Below are 20,876 nucleotides of genomic sequence, written 5' to 3' on the forward strand. Positions count from 1 at the left end.
TCTTTACGTGGCTTATTTTTTATACTACCTTTACTGTCTCTTTAAAGACTTTATTTTTTAAAACTATGTATTTGTTTCTATAACTCTATATATCACTTTTTTTGTCTCTTTCAAGCCTACGTATCTTTTACATACATTGTAAACTATTACATCTGAATCTGTCTTATTGTGAATCTCTTGCCTTAAACTGCAGCAGCTGTGGCTGCTGGCTCCGCCCACCTCAGCTTCCCAACATGGCTACCTTTACCGCCAGCTCTGGGAGCTATCGTGGGTCTATGCTTTTATCCAAGCAGCGTGTAGCCCAGAAACTTCTTTTTTTTTGTTTTGTACTAGCAAAGGCTAAATCCACCACATAGCTTAATGTGTTACTTGCAGAGGCCTCATTCCCACCATACTGCAGGTCGAGAGCGGACACTAGGAACCCGCCAGTAGCTCAAACCGGCAGCTGCCGCTTATTTGAGAGAGACAATTAGGAAGCTGTTTTTAGGTCCGTTTTAGAATCTTTTTTCTAAGTTTTTAGGTGGAAACTCTTGCCACCACGTTGGACGCCATTTGTAGCTGGAGAATTTCTCTCCAGCTCCCACCACCAAGTCCCGCCAGTCTCAGAGCCCACTTATAAAATAAACACACAGACTCTTACATTATTTAAACTGCTTGGCCATTAGCTCAGGCCTGTTATTGTCTAGCTCTTACTCTTATATTTAGCCCATTTCTATTAATCTTTACTTTGCCACATGGCTTGTGGCTTACCGGTACTTTACATCTTCCTTCTCCTGATGGCGGCTGGCAGTGTCTCTCCTCAGCCTTCCACTTCCCAGAATTCTTTTCCTTGTCCCGCCTATACTTCCTGCCTAGCCAATGGCCAATCAGTGATTTATTTACTGACCAATCAGCAACACACTTGACATACAGACCATCCCACAGCACTAGGTGGCACTGTATTCATTACATCTGCTGGGGTAACTACAATGGTACTAGACTCAGAGTGGTCAACAGTGTCTGCACAGGGGACCAGAGGTGCATCTATGGGTTAGACGCTGCTCAGCATTACCTCTAAGATGGGTGGGAAATCATCACTGTTGAACGCATCCATCAGCCCGGAACTATTCTGGTAAGAAGAGTTCCCCACCAGCTCCACTTGGATTTGAACTGGATCCACAATTGAAAGAGCTGTGTCCTGCTCGTTCCCTAGTCGGCAAGAAAATACCTGAAAATGAAATGCGATACGGCAAAGATTACTATCTGCCTTGAGAGGGTTCTACCGGTTAGCAGCACCAATGGACTGTCCCAGGAGCTATCAGCCCTCTGTTCTCACAGGACCCATATCAGCTGCTAAAGTAAATGCTGCAAAGATTTGGGCTGCCACTCTAACCTGAGGTCAATAGTAGCTGTATTAGTTCACCTGCAGGAAAATATTCCCAATTCATCCACAATGGCTTACAGATCTCCTGCCCTTTGATCCAATAATCTCACTTCTCTCTAGAAACTAGCCTAAGGAAATAATACAAAATATAGAAAATTTCACTAACCATTTTATTAGTTTAAAAAACAAGAGCAAGTGAGGTTGCACCACATCTACTTGGTAAAGCATCTGCGGTCACCTAAAGGTAGGAGCTAATAGCCAGAGTGGTGACACACTAAGCCCACCCTTGAGAGACAGTGGCATGAGGACCACAAGTTTCAGGCCAGCCTGAGCTACACAGCAAGACCCTGTCTCCGGAAACACAAAGAAACAAGAGAGGGAAGGAGGGGAAAGACTGTACAGAGGCTGGGCAGTGGTGGCACATGCCTTCAATCTTAGGAAAGTCAGAATATCACAGGTTATGTGAAAAAACAGCCCCATCAAAATATTACAAAGCGCCGGGGGGGGGGGGGGGGGGGGCGTACGCCTTTAACCCCAGCACTAGGGAAGCAGAGCCAGGCAGATCTCTGAGTTTGAGGCCAGCCTGGTCTACAGATCGAGTTCCAGGAAAGGCTCCAAAACTACACAGAGAAACCCTGTCTCAAAAAACCAAACATATATATATATATATTACAAAGCTAGGCACCGGAGAGTCATGACTATAATCCCAACACTAGGAAAGCTAAGCCAGGAGGACTGAAATTCAAGGCCACCCTGTGCTACATAGTGGGAGCCTATTTCAAATGAACAAAATAATAGTAATATTGACTTTCTTTCAAGGACAAGACAGAACACACCAAAATAAGAATAGAAACTATATATGGAACAGGTAATTTTCGGTCCTCTCAGAATTCCTAATTTAAAGCACATTCGTGATTAAAGCTGCCAGACAGGTACATAGGAATCCATTCAATTAGATTTCATACTCCATGTGCATGAACTATTCTGCAATGCTGACAAATAAATATGCTTCAGGGTAGACAGAAGGAAGGAAGGACTCCCGTTCTGGGATCAAATTCTTTTATGTGTTCAGAAGGAGGATGGAGGGAAGAAGGGAGCATTCCTGTAAAGCTTCTCTCGTCTTATGAGCAGAGCTCCATCTTCCCAGGACATTTCTTAGCACTATGGAAACCATGGAACACCAAAGCCTTTCTTTCACCATGTTCAATCCTCCCAGGGGTCCTAAAACTGAGATCTGGCTCTGCCAACTCAAAACTAGGCATCTCAAATATTCTGCCACTTCATTTTTCTGAAACATTGGAGCAGGAAAGTTTCTCCTTCCTTTTCTCCTTTGGAGGATTCAGTTACACAGAGCCCAGTTGTACAGTTCCTTAATCAGTCACCATGATGCCCCACTCAAAGCTGGCCTTGTCATGGCCTGGAAAGCAAATAAACTTCAATTCCATGATCAACTACAACATCTGAGCACGCAGCTCCTTATCCCAAATTGAACTTTCTTCACCATACAAAAGCAAACGGTCAAGGAAAGAAACCCCCTGATTAATTCAGCTACATCTGAACCTCAAAGAAGGAATAAAAACAGCTTATGGTAAAATGAATAACAGCAATGGAAGTAACACCAAGTCCCATCAGAAGGGGCAAGAGGCTGAGCAAATGTTCCACCACTTGGTGAGAGGAACTTCTACTGAGATCCCTGAGCCAAGAGTGGGAGGAAAGTCCACTGAGATGCCTGAGCTAAGAATGAGAGGAACATCCACTGAGATCCACCAGCTAAGAGTGAGAGGAATGTCCACTGAGATCCCTGAGCCAAGAGTAAGAGGAACGTCCACTGAGATGCCTGAGCCAGCCAAGAATGGGAGGAACGTCCACTGAGATGCCTGAGCCAAGAGTGGGAGGAACGTCCACCGAGATGCCTGAGCCAAGAGTGGGAGGAACGTCCACCGAGATGCCTGAGCCAAGAGTGGAAGGAACGTCCACCGAGATGCCTGAGCCAAGAGTGAGAGGAACGTCCACCGAGATGCCTGAGCCAAGAGTGGGAGGAACATCCACTGAGATGCCTGAGCTAAAAGAGAGAGGAATGTCCCTTAAATCCCTCAGCTAAGAGCATCCCACAGAGATGGCTTCTACATAGTCTCCTCTGTTGTTTTCACAACCCAAGGCTTAAAAGACACAGAGTGAGACAGGTGGTGGTGGTGCATGTCTTTAATCCCAGAATTTGGGAGGCAGAGGCAGGTGGATCTTTGTGAGTTTGAGGCCAGCCTGGGCTACAAAGGGAGTTCCAAGACAGCCAGGAATGCTACACAAAGAAACCCTGTCTCGGAAAAACAAAAACAAAAGAAAACAAACAAAAAAGACAAGGGGTAGATGCTGCTTAATAATGCACATGACATGTCCAGGTGACAAAGGTTACTCAGGTACAAATTACCTCCTTCATAATAATGACACCAGTCACAGACATGGTCCTTTTGGTCACACATGACTCTCCCGAGAGTCACTAAAGATTAGATATTCCTGAGGGATGGATACCATATAAAATCCTCACTGCCTATTCTAAGCAGGCCTCCCTTACCCTAGGGCCCTGTCTCTTAACAGGGGAGTGCTCAGTGTGAGGGAAGAGGATTCAAGGCAAGCAGGACCACTGCCTAAACTGTACAAACCTACTATGGAGTTTTTCTAAGGCTTTAGAGGAAAAATATTAATTTTCCTTTTTCCTTCAAGGACTACACATTAATCAATCCACAATTGGATCTCACTTCTAAATCCTCCTTGAGAGATCATGAGGGAGATCTTATAGTGTAAGCTACTAACCTGGCATACGCTAAGGGGCCCTGTGGTGCATGTTTTTCAACACTGGAAAGAAATACTGCATCAATCCTGACAGGAAGACAACAAGACATGCAGACCCAGACCACACAACAAGGTGCTAACAGGAATAGGAGCTAAGAGGGACTCCCTGACTAACGTCCTGAGGAATGGAGAGCATATGAGAGAAGTCCTTGTGTGCTCAGAGCCTCACACTGGAAGACAGACACGAGGAGTAAGCCACCAGACTGGAGGGAAAGCCAGAGGAGAAGGCAAAGGCCCTTCACTAAATGATGTTCCCCTAAGAAGAGTTCCGGAGGCTGTGATGGAGACGGTGGCATAGGTCTATAATCCCTGCTACTCCAGAGGCTAAAGCAAAAGGATCAAAAGTTCAAGGCTAGCCTAGGCAATGGACAATCAAAACAAAAAAGGACTGAGCTGAGCAGGGAATGTAGCTCACCTCAGTTGATGGAGTGCTTGCCTAAAATGCATAAGGCCTTGGGTTCAATCCAAAGCAACACACACACACACACACACACACACACATACTCTCTCTCTCTCTCTCTCTCTCTCTCATACTCACACAATATATCCATATCATATATAAATTATATACATACTATATGTGTATGTATATCACATACACTATATATACAGACAATAGAATTTATACATACTATATATGTGTATTTATTAATTACACATACACAATATATCACATATACTATATATCTATTTTAATCATATAGATGCATTATGTGTTTATAATTTATACTGTATTTTATATATACATATATACCTGTATCTATGTTCACAAATTATATACACTATATATATATCCATATATATAAATTACCACACAACAAACACACTATGTATATTGTAACCATATATATAAATTACACACTATATATAACCATATATATTTATACTGTGTGTGTGTATATATATATACACACACACACATATTTATAAAAACAGAGTCTTGGGTCTTTTCCCAGTCCTACTGACTCAAAATCTCTGGAGGTTGTGCCTAAACCATTTTGCATAAAAAGGGGCAGGGTGGGAAAGTAGCTTGGTGGTAAAGTGCTTGCCTAAGCATTCACAAGACCCTCAGTTCCATTCCTAGCACTAGAAAAATAAGCATTCAGGAGGCAAATACTTTTCTAGATGTTTCTCTCTGGATCCCTCTGCAGTGCTGTGGTCAACACACAAACTTACCTCAATGCCAAACAAACTTCCTGAAAAGGGGCGGTCAGCAAAGCGGGGTTTATAGGTGAGCACTGTGGTGCCTTTCAGAATAATGGCGTTGGTATCAAAGCAAGACACATCTTCAACAACCACAAACTCCGTGCCTGCGAAGGATGGCATCATCAGTCAAGGCAAGCAAGGAAGCTGCCACTACCTTCACAGTGCCAGGTGAGGACACTGTTCCTTCTCTAGGATGGCTCTCGATGTCCTGTTTCACTACCTTCCCAGACTCAGAATCTGGCAAGCACAGCTGAGCTAACAGAGCAGTGCCTGGCAGAAAGGACTAGAATGTAGTTCCTCTGTTCAACATGCATGTTCAAGACAGACAGAGAAATGACATTCTAGTCATGGTGAGAGGCCCAAAAAAAGATACTCAGAAGTTAAGAAGAGCATCCTATCTCCAGAGGACTTAGAAGCCAAGGAAGAAGAGTCAGATGGGTTGGTCAAGCAGCATGGGGTATCACAACAGCTTTGCACAGCTGTTCACACTGCCCACAAGGAGTGCAGACCACTGATGTCCAGCCACCACTTGCTGCTAAGTGCTGACAGGTCTCTACTCAGCTGTGTCTGCAAAACTCACTCACATTGGGTTTTCATCCAAAAAAAAGTATGAAGTTAGATGCAGTGGTTTATACCAACAATCCCAGCATTGGGAGGCAGAAGCTGAGGCAGGTGGACTACTGCAGGTGGACTGCTACAAATTCCAGGTCAGCCTGTGATACAGAGTGAGATCCTCCTCTAAAACAAAAAACACTTTAATACTAGCATTCAGGAGGCAGAAGTAGGTAGACCTTAGTGTTTCCAATCAGCCTGCTCTATGTGAGATCCTGTCTCAAAAAATAAGGAGGTGTGGCTGGCACAGAGAAGTTGTCCTGTACAACAGGTCTGACCTAACATCCAAACTAACAAACACTGGCGCACACAAAGAACAATCACCTGTTACATTGACCTTGACTTCCAGGTGCCTCTCATTGGACACAGGCAGGGAAGACCGCTTGGTGACTACTCCACTCTTAACCGTTTTGGGAACAACAGCAGATTCGCTGCTGGCATTGCGGTGGCGTGCAGGAGTGACATTTTGTTTCTTAATATCACTGGGAGTATGCAAGAAGTCGTGGACCAACAGCAGCCAGTCAAATATGAGAAACACTCGGAGATTGTTGAGAACGACAGTGAAACAGGAAGAATCCTTTGTAGATCTGCAAGAAAGAAGGCAGGAAAAAACAATCACAAAGATGGTATTTCCATCACTGCCAAGGCCTTATTCAGGCCCAGTAAGTAACAATTCGGTATTGTTTTTTCCTTTTCTTCTGTTTTTATGTTATCCAACATGGGCTCAAATGCCTGGACTCAGGATCCTCCTGCTTTAGGCTCCTATGTACCTGGGAATTCAGGTGTGTAGCACCATGCCGGGTCCCATTCCAGTATTCGAGAAACTGCCAACTTTGAGCATGGAAACACTCTGAGCACTGCTTTATGAGCACACGAAGTATAAACTTTCTGGAGGTTAATCACGTTTTTTAAAGAACTATTTTATGTGTGTGAGTGTTTTGCCTACATGTATGTCTGTTCACCACTTGCATGCCCAGTGCTCAAGAAGAGGGCACTGGATCCTCTGGAACTGGAGTTACAGACAGTGTGAGCCACCACGTGGGTGCTGGAAACTGAACCCAGGTCCTCAGCAAGAGCAACAAGTGCTCTCAATCAATGAACCATCTCTCCAGCCCCTCATCTGAAAAAAAACAACAACAACAAAAAAAAACCCTATATCTAAGAAAGTAGGATAGCAGAGCCCTCAGCTAACATGAGTCCACAACAGGCATTTATTAGGCAATCTAGCCATTTTTTTTTTATTTTGCTGTCTTTAACGACAGCTGTTATTAGTAATAATAACTTGAGAGGGCACCAGGCAGTGGTTGTGCAAGCCTTTAATCCCAGCACTTGGGAGACAGAGGCAGATGGTACTCCATGAGTTCGAGGCCAGCCTGGTCTACAGAGTGAGTTCCAGGGCTACACGGTGAAACCCTGTCTCGGAAAACAACAACAATAATAATAATATTTAATAATATTATTATTGAGAGGGCACAATTGGCACCTAGTAGGTAGAGTTGGAATGCTCCTAACCATGCCACCATGCATAGGAAAGCCTTACAGGGGCAGCCTGAGCTGAAATATCAACAAGCATCCCAATCCAAGTACCCAAATGCTCAAATCTGAATTGAGAGCCTTTGGGTGTTCACTTTATTTTTGCTGTTATGTATGGGTGTTTTGCCTTTATGTATGTCTTTGTACCACATATGTACAGTGCCCAAGGAGGCCAGAAAAAGGCACTGGTACCCTGGGACAGACATTCCAAATGGTTGTAAGTCATCGTCTGGGTTCTGGGAATGAAACCTGGACCTTCTGCAAAAGCGCTTTAATTGCTGAGCCATTCCTCTAGCCCCTGAATATTGGAAGGTTTATTAGAGATATTTGACTGGCAAAGCCTATGTGAATTCTCCAAAATATTTGGGTTTTTCACCCCAACTCTGAGTTGCTTCTGGCCACAGGCCCTACTTTTAAGGAATCGCTACCTGCAGTGCTAACGCTGGGAAAGGCTGTCCGCAGGAAGAGTAAAGGCTTTGAAGTCAAGAGACCAGACTAAAATCTTGTCACTCTCAAGCTGTGTGATCCTGGGTATGTCAACCTGTTCCCTCATATAAAATGAGAACTAACATTGTAAGCGAAAGCACCAGGCACGTGGCAGGTGTCCCCTAAACGCCAGCTTCTTTCCTGACAAACAAGTCTAAGATTGATGAGGCCTCTTCTTAGAACCTCAGGACTGCTTCACAAATGTCAAGTTCATGCACCAGTACTATCTGGCTTCTTTAACTGCAACTAACCTAAGACCCCAGATATTCTAGCCTGAAGAGGACATTGGCCATAAATGGAGAGCAAGCACCCTAGAGTAAAAATGGGCAATGGGCAGGGGACAGGGACTGCCTTTATAGTCTTCATGGTTCCCCAGAAAGACTCTCAGGCCTGGCCTGAAGCCACAGTGTCCTCAGGGGTGATGGCAGCACTATCACCACACTAGCAGGCAGAGGAAAGGAGGCCAGCAGAAGCAGGCTAGGGGCAGGTCTCAGGGTTTGGGAGTTGAACTTGATTTTGTGAAAGAGACTCTGGCTCTGGCTGCTACATTTACTAACTCCCCGCTTGCCTGTGAAACGCTGACTTGGGGATGTGCCTAAGGCTGCTTTCTCCAGTCTCGCTTCTGGTAAACCTGGCTCACTGCCTCTAGTAAAAGGGCATGGCAAGGCACAGTTCCTTCTCACACACAGCATTTGTCACAGAAACACTCTACCCTTTTGTAATGGACAAAAAATGTTGCCCTCAGTAAAATTTTTCCACCCCATTCTGAGCAGGGACTGTCAGGCCTTGGTGCTAACCGGAAAGTCAGTGTGTCAGACCCTGTTCTGGAAAATATTTCAAGCCTTCAAACACTGTGAAGTGATTTATATTTGACATACAAAATCCCAACAGAAGAATGATTCTTCCTGAAGCAGTTCACTTCTCTCACTAACAACGGCACGTCTGTTAGCAAAAGCCAAGGTAAGAAATGATTGTTTGACTCCATGAAATTATATGTCTTTAGTATATGAGCAGAATAATACTTTAGGCCCCCTGTATATTAAAGATATGATGAGGAGGGGACAAAGAGCTGACTCTACTTTGGAAGTCACAATTAGTAACAATAAAGCAAACACCAAACTACCCCTCTGCAGGAGGACCAAATACATGGAAGCCCCCCGTTCTAAGAAACATCTTCATAGAAGCTGCCAAACACACCCAGCACACCCCAAGGCTACACTCAGCCAATGACAGAGACCAGAGGGCATGAAGAGTTGGTGGGACTCAACTTTGACATCAGAGGCCCAGGTCTAACTGTGACTACTAGACTTTTAGCTTCTGTGTGTGAAAGGGGGCCGAAATTGCCCAAGTTTGCAGATCTGGGAGGATTCAACTGGCAGTAGGTTAGATGCCTGGTCAAGGCAGGGACCAGCAAGAAGCCACTAGCACTACCACTGTTGGACTCCTAATGTTCCTACAAGGGCTAAAATGTCTCCTTTGCTAGGCCTCCTAAAGGCATATGGAGAGACCAAGAGCTCCTCCCTTCCAAAGCTAAACTGGGAATAAGTCTTGAGTGGCACACTAAACACCAGCCATACAAGTACAAGAACAGCCATAAGCCATGAGAATCTCACACTAGGGCAGGAGTTCACAACCTGTGGGTCGAGACCCCTTTGAGGGTCATACATCAGATATCCTGCAGAACAGATATTTACATTAAGATTCATAACAGTAGCAAGATTACAGTAATGAAATAGGAATGAAAATAGTTGTATGGTGGGGGTCAGCACATGAGGAGCTGTATTAAAGGGTCGTAGCATTAGGAAGGTTGAGAACCACTGCTCTAGGGGAGCATGAAAGGGCACAGCTATGACAGCTGTAACAGCAGCGGCTGCTTCGGATGCCATGTGACTCGCCAGAATGACTCAACTCTTGGTTCATTCCATAAGAGGAAAGTGAATCTCAAAGCTCATAGGATGCATAGCTATGGAGAGGAAGACTAAGTCTTGGGGCTAAGGTCTGTCTCATTCTAGAACATTTTCCCTCCCCTCCCTGTCCCCACTGCCTCCCATAATACCAGAGTCAGGGAGACCTGAATAAATAACTGTTCAGGTCAAAACCGCCTTTCCTTGCATGTAGACCAAAAGCTTTTGGCTTGGGTTTTTTTCCTTAAACTCACATAATTTCTTCCTTCCCCAAGTCACTTTACAAATAAAAGCTTACAAGGAGGTTGATTTTGAGGATCTGGCTCAATGCCAAACTACTTTTTTTTTTTTTTTTAAGGCAACAGAGACATCTTTTGGTGAGTCCATGATACTGCAAGGGAACAGGTGCTGTTACCACAAGTCATGGGGCCGTTGAGCGACACCAGTGCTGGTGAGTACCAGTGAGCCTCCAATTTTTGGGTCCGTTGATGTTCTAAAGCCACATGGACCTGGCCCACTGACCACAAAAGGAAGTATCGGCATAAAGGAAGTCCGAGCTGGAGGGCTGGAGAGATGGCTCAGCGGTTAAGGGCATTGACTGCTCTTCAATTCCTAGCACGAACCTGCAGCCCACAACTGTCTGTAACTCCAAGATCTGACACTGTCACACAGACATACCCGCAGGCAAAACACCAATGCACTTAAAATAAAAGTCAATAAATTAAAAAAGAGAAGAAAGACAGAGTTGGGGGTCCAAGTGTGGGGGTACATGGAGGTAGGAGGACAGTGGCTTCAAGGAAAGCCTGAGCTACACAGAGAGACCTAGGGGGTGGGGGTGGGGACAGACAGAAAAAGGAAGGCAGAGCTGGCTGCGGTCTGCCTCCACTACCTGAAATGCAGTTCAATCTGAATGGAGCCCTGGGTGGCGCTGCTGCTCTTGGAGGGCTGAAAGATACAGTTGAACACATTGGTCATACCAGGGCTGGGCTTCTGCCCAGCATATCGAGTGTCAAATGCCATCATAGAATGGGAAACCAAGTTAATGGACTTGGTCTGGTTGGAAAAACTCTCATAGAGCAGCTTACATTTCTTAAAGTCAAATCTGAAAGGGAAGAAAGCAAACAAAAAGTTAAGCACAATCCCACCTTACAAAATTAAGTTCAAGTGTGAAACAAGAGCACCATCATCAATGTATCAGAGTACCTTTCAATCTGAGATCCTGCATTGGTTTTGGTCACAGACCGCTCAAAATGCAGTTAATGGTACTGTGCTTTAAACCTTTTCCATTTGCAGAGAGGTGATTATATCCAGAGGAATAACAATATACCCAGTCTATTATATCCTTGATGGTTTACCGTCCCATGTCCCATCCTAGGCTAAGAAAGCCATGTGTTAAATCATAATCCCCAATGGATATAGAGGGTCGCTTTTGACCTCCATCTATGAAATTACAGCATGCTTGAGGCTTCGCTTTCCAGAGTCAGCCTGCACATCTGTGTAAGACCACTATAGCACACTAGAAGCCATCAGAACACATCCTACTCTGCACACAAGGAAATAAGTCCAAAGGTTCCCAAGTAGGGAGCTCAGCCCAGTGCTGTCAATTTTCAAAACAGTTCTCATTCATATTCTCTGTCTGTCTGTCTATATCTAAATCTGTCTGAATTCTCTCAGTTTTAAAACACTGACCCACCAGGCAGTCACCAGTGATGCTCTGCCCAGAACTATACCAAAACTGTATAGACACAGGGCAAGGTGCCCCCCCAACTCCCCTCACACTGGTCGGACTATGCTCCAGTGCCAAGTGTACCAGAGCACTGAAGTGCTATTCCAGAGCTCTTATTTCTACTATTCCAGAGCTCTTATGTTTACTATTCCAGAGCTCTTATTTTTACTATTCCAGAGCTCTTATTTTTCAATCTGCCCTGTCAAAATGCTCAGAACATGGGGTACAGTGACACACCTATGTCCCAGCTACTCAAGGAAATTGAGGCTGGGTTCCTGGAGTTCAAAGTAAACCTGGGTAACACAGCAAGACTCCACCTCAAAACCAAAAGAATAACAAAAGCAAATGTTCTGTCACTCAAAAGACAAAACAGCAGAGCAGCCTGTCCCCCAGTGTCCTAGCTTGAGAGGAAAACATACCTTCACAGCTTTAAGTCACCAGTATTTGGGGCAGGCTGTTAAAAGGACATAAGCTAACCTGACTTGGCTGATAGGACAACCAAATTGAAACTTCTAATAAAGCACTCAGGGGGTCAGGGGCACAACTCTACGGTACCTGATCATCAGCACCACACACACACACACACAAACCTCATTCTCACGCACATACAAACATGATCTCACACACATACATGCATGCACACACACAAAGCACTTATACACTTCATTAGCCTCAGACCACCACTGCACTCTGCCCTCTGCTAATGTGAAATGGATACATTCTCACATCGTTCTTACTACCAGTAAAAATCACAGAGTTAATCAAAGTCTGACCTGGCTAGGGAGCCAGTGCCTTCTTTTCCTTTCGGATCCTTGAGCTCCAGACTCACATTCACCATATCGATGAGGAAGCACATGCAAGTGTACACTTCTCCGCTCAGCACAGTCTGTGAAAGGAAAATGCTAGTCAACCCTGGGGTGAGGGTGTCAACCTGAAAATGAACTCAAAGGTAAAGAAATCTAATCCACCCACTGTCCCACCCCCACCCCTCTTCTGCTCCCCACCGTCTTGGAGGAGTATCCACATGGATGACCACCAGCAGAGACTCCAAGTTACGGAGGAGCACCCATTCTATCTCACTCACGTGAATCCTTGGATCCTGCAGGTCGTAAGGCCGCATAAACTCTTCTATGGGCTCCCCCAGGTTGTTCTCTAGTAAGCCTCGGATCAGCTTGTATTTACACAGATCCAGGGAGCAGTGCACGGATGACAGACTGCCATGGACAGATATGTCTGCAACAGTGTGGCTTATTTCTCTATGAGAAAGAAAGAAGGCCACTCTCAGAAATAAGTCACTAACTGCCTTGGTACAGCACAGCCAAATGTAAGGCTACAATGTGGCTACAACATTATCAGTCAGCTATTCTCTAACTTGCAATGGCAAAAAAAGTCATGCATCTCCAATGATGATGTTACTGTGACTGCCATGCTTTATCTACAGAGACACTTTTAGCTCCCACATGTACATGGAAAAAATCCTCAGATCTAATGAGCTGAGGATGTGGCTCTGTGGTAGAGCATTAGTCTAGCACACATGAGCCCCAGGTTCCATCTCAAGCATGCCAAATAAGTGCACACACAAATATGAACATACACATACATACAAATACACATATGAACTAATTGTTTTTTATTTTACATACATGATTATTTTGTCTGCATGTATGTCTGTACACCACATGTGTGCAGTGCCTGTAGAGTCCAGAAGAGGGGATCTTATCCCTTGGATATGGAGTTATAGGTGGTTTTCAGCTGCCATGTGGGTGCTGGGAATTGAACCCAGGTCCTTTACAAGAGCAACCAGTCCTCAAAACTGCTGAGCCATCTCTCCAACCCCAAGTTTTGTTTTGGTTTTGAGTTTGGGTTTTTGTTATGTTTTGCCTTGTTTTGTTTTTCAAACAGTCTCACACTGTGGCTCATAGTCTTGAATTCATAGCAATTCTCCTGCTTCAGCCTCCTGAATATTGGGATTACAGGTGTAACCACACCAGGCCTAACTAGCCTAGTAATAAGGAAAAATCTCACAAGGCTCAAAAATAGCTTAAACATTCCAGTTGGGGAAGTCATAAGGACCAGATGCCCAGCTCTTAGCTCCAGCTCCCATAGGAGACAGAAGAAGAAACAAGTCTTTCCTCCTGAGCACAGGGGGGACACTTCATTAGGGTAACACCTGACAGTGCCTGGAGGAGCTGGAGTGAGACTGAAGATACCCACAGCTGCTGGGACACACATGCTTCATGCTAGGACTAAAGAGCTCTCTCTGCCTTCCATGGGTGCAGCAGGCATCATGGGTCCTCCATACACAAGGTCTGAATACATGAACTCAAGGATTGGGATTTAAAGAGGAAGATGTGCAAATCTATATTAAAAAAAAAAAAAAAAAAGAAAAGGAAAAAAAACCTGCTCTAGGGCTAGGGACATATATAGTTCAATGGCAGGGTACTTGTCTAGCATGTACTATGTCCCTAGGTTTGACTCTCAGAACTGCCCAAAATAAGTAAATAAGTAAATAAATTTGACTTGTCTGCAAGGGAAAACCTATATACAATAAAACTGCTTTGTTTGTTTTATTTGATTTACATGAGGGGGCAGGGGTAAGGTGTATACATGCTGAGTGCAGGTGTCCAGGGAGGCCAGAGGCATGGGATCCCCTGAAGCTGGAGTTACAGATAAGCCACCTGACACAGGTGCTGGGAACCGAACTCAGGGCCTTTCAAGAGCAGCACATGCTCTTAACCACTGAGCCATCTCTCCAGTCCCACATAGAGTTTGAAAGAGCAAGAATGCAATCAACAAAGGACAACAGGGAAGCACTGCCATGTGGTGCGCTGGTGGGCAGGGAGTGGACAACACATCTGCTGCTGTGTTCTTGCTGGCTGACAGAGCTGTGCCACCCCATACAGCACTGAAGGGAAGGGGAGAATTTAGAGAAGCAGAGAAGAAAAGTACTTCTTAAAAACCATTGCTTGCAACGAAAACCAAGAGTTCAGTCCCTAAATAAGAAGTCCTTAGGATAGGCAAGCCAACATAGCCAAATAGAGCCCATGCCAACCATAACTGGACACCAGGAGGGAGCTCTAGAATAACAGGTTCCAATGAGAGAAATACCCCAATGAGCTAAACCAAAATGGAAAAATGGCATAAAGTGAGTTGCCCAAACCTGGGGACTGGAAAGGGACTGTTTAATGAGGCTACTTTTTAAAGTGTACCCATTGCAAATATCTTTGGGTTTTGTTTGACTTCGTGTGTGTGTGTGTGTGTGTGTGTGTGTGTGTGTGTGTGTGCATGTGTGCATGTGTGTGCAGCTGTTCATGGAAGCCAGTAGAAGGCATCAGATTCCCCAGAGATGTAGTTAGAGGTGGTTGTGAGCTGCCTGACATAGATGATAGGAACCAAACTTGGGTCCCCTGAAGAGCAGCATGTTCTCCTAACCGTTGAACCATCTCCAACCTCAGCAAATCTCTTTGATTGCTATCTAGATACTTTCTATCTTTCCCTGGAGTTAAAATGCAAAATGCTGCTTTCTCCCAAACCAAAGCAGCATAATGAAAGATGTCATATGCTGTAATCAGTACATCCAGTCCACATGTGTGGGCCAGGCAAGCAGGAGCACTCCCTAGGCCACAACCGTGCTAAATACACACCCAAGCTTTGACCCCGAGCATGACTCTGCTGGTCTAGGATCATCAAGTTTCCCAGGCAGTTATGAAGCCAATGAGAAGCGAATCAGTGATTGCTCTCAACTACAGACACAAGCTTCCTGCACATGAGGCTAACTACAGGGTAAATTGGGGCATCCCTAGTCTTCATGGAGCACTCTCAAATGGGCTTCCTGATATGGACAGGGGAAAATTGCACCAGGGCAGTTATGCAAAGTGAATGGACTCCAGGGGTCTATTACACTTGGCCCACTTACTCCAAATGCCCATCTTTTCCAGATACCCTGCCTGTTCTCACTACCTCCCTATTACCACTTAAAGCCATGCTAAATTCCAACTCTTTCCTCTTTGTCCCCAAAGCAAGGTTACAAGACAGTCCCCGAATCAAACACTAAGTTAGAGCCATCTAACTATCTTCCTATGTCCCTCCCAAAAAAAAAAAAAAAAAAAAAAAAAAAACTTAAGCTCTGTGACGGCAGCAGTTTCTCTTTCATCACAGAAACCCTCTTGTCTAGCACATAGCAAGGATTCAACATTCACTACAGAGGTGAAGAAGTGTTCCTCTCTTACCTTGCAGCACTGATTTCCAAGCTACTAAAATTCTACTTACACGGTATTCAGATAGATAAGACACTCACTTGTCCAAATTTCTCTCCACCTGCAATTTCAGCCTACAAGGCTCAGTTAAGAGACTTCCTCCTGTCTGGCGCACAAAATAGGAAGGGAAGACCAGGTCCCCACTGCTGTTGTCAGAGGCTTGAGAGCCCTCTCTGGGGCGTCTCTCTGCAGCAAAGATGTCCATGTCCTGCAGATCCACGACAATGCAATCCAGCAGGCAGACATGGTCTTCTACAAGGACCCAAGGAAAAAGAGGTAAGGACAAAAGTAGCATGCTAAAAGGACTGGGCTTGAGCAAAGTGCAGGGTCAAAGTCAGTTCATCCTGTCCTTGAAAATCAGAACCAGTTGCTGCCCTGCACTGTACTACTCAGCAACCGGGCCATCGGGGGCCTCAAGAGCCCACGATGCAGAGCATCATAGCTGGGTCCAACACATGCTGCTCCCTGCCCTCCACACCTGGCCATGCTGCTCACGTCTCAGCAGAAATCTTTTTTCAAACACATACTCACTATGTTTAACCATTTCTATTACCACTGATCAAACCCAAACCACCTTCACCCTTGCCTATAACACCTCCACAAACAATCCTCCAGTGTACCTATATAATTCCACATTCTCTCCACAAAATGCCTGGGTAAAAAGGAAACAGACTGAAATGTTCTCTTCCTTTGGAAGCTTCAGTAGCTATGTTTAATGCAAAACTCCCTGCAAATGCCTACAAGGTCCTACCTAAGCCCACAGCCCACTTTTCTGACCTCACTTCAAGCCATTCTCCCATTTGCTCTCCAAATTTCAGGTCTCTAGGCCTTTACATCTCCCAAAAGGCCATGCTCTTTGCTTCTTGGGCAGCCTCAGCAGTACCATGACCTTCCCACCTCGATCTACACTGAGTCCTCAATTTTCTTCTTTCCCATAACATGTACTATAATCTATTAATGCTCATGTTCATCTAATATTTTTCTTCTGTAAGTAACACCCCAGGAGGGACTGTAACTAAGGGGATGTTAATATGTATGTGTTAATATACATATACAGGGAACAGAGTATTATAACACCCATCATTAAGCAGGAGCTTGGTAAACAGTTCTTGATGGTACAGTTGTACTACAGATACGTGAAACCCATGAGAGCAGGATGTATCTGTGAGAGAGGTATAGAACAGTGATGTCATGACCACAGAGATCCTAGGGAGCGGCTGTAGAACCTAGAACCACATGGAGACAGTGTGAAACCGCAGCCTTTATCCAACGCCAGGTACCATGGATGAACAAATTTTAGTTAAAAACATCAACTGGGTAGGAGAAAAGATGTTGGAACAGACATACTCCTGTAAGACATTCCAAATCTCTTTGTTTATGTTTGTACATGTTCACATGTATAGATCAATGCCCATGCACATTCACTTGTGTGTGGCTGTCAAAGGTCAGTGTCTTGTGTAGTCTTCCTCAATTGTTCTACACCTTATTTTTTGATCAAGGTCTCTCATTCAATCTGGACTGTTTGCCCAACAAGCCCCAGGGATGCCCTGCCTCCACCTCCCCAGCACTGGTATTAGACATAGGCTAGTTTGTCCAGTTTTGTTGTTGTCATTGTTTGACTTGAGTGCCGGGGAGGTTCAAATGCTCAGTCCTAATGCTTGTGTGCAAGTCCTTTACTGACTGAGCCATCTCCCTACCCGCCCCCAGAGCTCTTCTCACAGGCATCCATCCACCTGTATGTCAGGCTGGCTCATGTCTAGCCATCACTGTCTTAACCACTTACAGAGTGGTTCACAGCAACCCTCCAAGTACCGCCAACAGAGCTCACAGAGTCACACTGGTCAACGTCTTCTTCCAAAACTCACTGTCCAGCTTTACCACTTACTAGCCACATGACAAGCCAAGTTACTTCATCTCCTCCCTCCTGTGAAGGAGAGATAAACCCTGAGCAGGGTACCACAAGGATAAGTCTATGCAAATAAACACAATGGCATTTGACTCATTGATGTGTTCAAGAAAACGCCACAATTATGAACAAAATCATCTCTCGACAGCACAGCCATTAATCTCTTTGCTCTCACCTCTAGGACTATGAGGTCCTGCAGGGAGTCCACCCGTTCTTGGGTCTGTCTAGCAAAAACAGTTAGACCCTCCCTCAGTAGCCACCCTTCACTGCCCACAGTGCAGCTGCACTGAGCTCATCTCAGCCGCCTCTTACACTATGCCTCTCTCCCAACTGAGTTCCTCACTTTCCAATACAGCATCCATCTACGACACGCTGAAAACTCCAGAACACAGATCAGGCCAGGCTCAGAATGATAAATTCTTACATTCACAAGAGGAGCACAGTCACAGCATTGGAGAGGCAGAGGCAGAAAGTAGAGGTCAAGCTAACCTAGGTTATTTAAACAGCCATGTCCCAAAAAGCCCGAAGAAAAAACTAAATAAATAAATAAAAAACAAGAGTACCCATAGCAGGATGACTCAGACCTCTGAGAGTCGTTTTATAGTACTTTTGCCCTTAAGCCTCACTGACACTAACCTTAGCATCTTTGGGGCGTGTGGGGCAGGGGCGGGGGACGACCACAGGACATTGGCCTGCAAGAACAGAGTCTGGGTAACAGCTTATGAGGACACAGGACTAGTTGGGCTGCCACCATCTGCTGGGAGCCATCTGGACCTGTAAGAGTCCCACAGACAACCAACAGCCTCTTCACGTCTATCACATCTTCTAAATAAATCTACTTTAGAAGTTATCTGAGACTAAACGCACCTCCGACATTCATGCTCAAGTGCAGCATGAGGCCTGGTCATCACACAGATACCAGCTCATGTCAACCTCTGCCATGTCACCGCACTCCACAGAGCTCCCCAGAAGGGCTTCAGGACAGCCCCGACCGTCGCTGTGCAGCTCCTTCTTCTTACCTGGGCTGCTGGAACTTTGGCTAACAGGTGGCGTAGCCTGCTGCCCACGCTGCTTGATGGAGGCACTGGGCACAAACTCACTCTTCAGGCTGCCAAGGCCCATTCCTGCAGGAGGCATCATGAATAGCCCCTGTCCATGGGGTCCCTTGGGATCCTCTGTGCTTGTCATCTTTTTCACACTGTGTTTGGGGGTATCTGTTGGAGAGGCTGAAGGCACAGATTCCTAGGAGGAAGAAAAGAAAACTAGAATGCAGAGATGAGGGGGTAACAATGCCTTTCCTAGCTCAGAAATCACACCCTAGTCCCTAGTTTCTCTAGGACTCTGCAGTAGATACACTGCCCTCAGACCCTAGACACAAGAGAGTGAGGGACATGACACCCACCACCTCACACAATTATCTTCAAAACTGTTACCAAAGATTCCACACCCGTGGAGAATTACAGCAGCAATGCAGGAAGACACTGTCTTTTGGCTCAAGAACAATACCAATTTGTCAAATTCAACCGAAGCAAATCTCTCAACTATACAATATATTTACTGCTTTGGGGGAGAGGGAAGCTTATTGTAATTAAAAAAAAAAAAAAATGTACCTAGGGGACTGCAGATGTACCTAAGGTATCAGAATGCTTCCCTAGTCTGCAAAAAGCCCTGGGTGCAATGCCCAGCACCAAATAAACTGGATGTGGTGGCACATGCCTGTAATCCTGGGTAGAGATGGAAGGGGATCAAGGTTATCCTCAGCTACACATCAAGTCTGAAGGCAGCCTGGGATATAAACAAAAAGTATCTAATGGCAGTGGGACTGCAATAGTCACCGCTGGAAGACGTTTGTGCATTTTAGGACTGCAATAGAATCACCACAGGAAGGTGTTTGTGCATTCGAGTCTCCCCATACTCATCTGCATTTCCCATCTAAGTAACCATAGAAATGAAACAAAAGGCAAACAAAGGAGGTGAGTCACCCATGTCAGGCTTCTGCTCATACAGAGTAAAGCCAACCCTGGGATTCTCTTGAAAGGACAGGACTCTTTTCTTGCTAAGTGCTTTCAGTTGATTCTACAAAGTGAGCCAGTCATTGGTGTTTCAACTTCTTCCTTGGGTCCTCAGGACCCTCAGAGCCCTGTCTGTGTGTGGCTTCTGCATCGTGGGACATCTCCTTCTTGGCCCTATCACGTGCACCCTGGCAGCTTGAGAAGCAATGGTTCTCTGCTGCTGCTGCTGCTGCTGCTGCTGCTGCTGCTGCTGCTGCTGCTGCTGCAAGGCTCACTCCTCAGCTTTGGAATAAAAGGTGAAAACCCGGAGATCTCTCCACTTCTTGAGCAGTAATTACAGCTAACAGTAACACAAACTTCCTGCATGTTTTCAAGGATGATTACCAGGTAAATGCTATCATTTAAATGTTTCCACATTAAAAGTGCCCTAGTGCTCTGTTTACTTCAACCACAGAAACTGTTTTTGCTCTTTCACTTGACTTACCTCTCCATCCTCTCTGTAGTTAGCTAAAATAAATCAATGGCTTGAGGAGATCAACTCGAAGCTTTTGAGCAACTCTGACTTAGAAATTATGGTTTAAGCACAAGCTATGGTTGAGGAAAAGAAAAGGCAAGTATACGCCAAAACTCCAAACATGTCTTCTGTAAGATGGGTTTTTTAGGAACCTGTCCCCACATTCAGAAGTCATAAAACCTGAGGGCACAGGGCACAAGTGCTCAAGTGATCTACAGGCTCTGTGTCAGCAGTATTTCGTGTTCTGGGCCACTGGGCTGTGTATTAGACACACCTCACACGAGCAAGAACATCAACAGGCAAGTGTAAGTGCAAAGTGGAAGAGGACAGTACCAACACAGAAACCATCAGTCAACACTGAGCTCGGATGAGGAGAGGGGAGCTGCACAGCTAAGCGAGCCAGATCACAGAGATCTGAACAAATGGCACACTCCACACAGCCTTAGGGAATTCCACCGAACAACCACAAGTGTGTAATACAGCAGCTTTCCTAGGATTTCTGGATATAAAA

At 45.2% G+C, this 20,876-nt stretch overlaps 1 protein-coding gene across 1 annotated transcript in view; it reads right to left on the reverse strand.

Moving 5' to 3' along the window:
• The window catches only part of Vps13d (vacuolar protein sorting 13 homolog D), a 234,382-nt gene that overhangs the window by 150,482 nt on the left and 63,024 nt on the right, over positions 1-20,876 (reverse strand). Inside the window, exons 26-33 of the mRNA XM_059255348.1 lie at positions 18,859-19,081; positions 15,975-16,185; positions 12,762-12,933; positions 12,451-12,563; positions 10,841-11,053; positions 6,353-6,615; positions 5,387-5,520; positions 1,052-1,207 (exon numbers count right to left, since the gene is read on the reverse strand). Coding sequence (XP_059111331.1) covers positions 1,052-1,207; positions 5,387-5,520; positions 6,353-6,615; positions 10,841-11,053; positions 12,451-12,563; positions 12,762-12,933; positions 15,975-16,185; positions 18,859-19,081 — 1,485 coding nt within the window. The remainder of the gene's footprint in view (positions 1-1,051; positions 1,208-5,386; positions 5,521-6,352; positions 6,616-10,840; positions 11,054-12,450; positions 12,564-12,761; positions 12,934-15,974; positions 16,186-18,858; positions 19,082-20,876) is intronic.

The sequence above is a fragment of the Peromyscus eremicus genome, chromosome 2, assembly GCF_949786415.1.
Source record: "Peromyscus eremicus chromosome 2, PerEre_H2_v1, whole genome shotgun sequence".
Lineage (NCBI taxonomy): Eukaryota > Metazoa > Chordata > Mammalia > Rodentia > Cricetidae > Peromyscus > Peromyscus eremicus.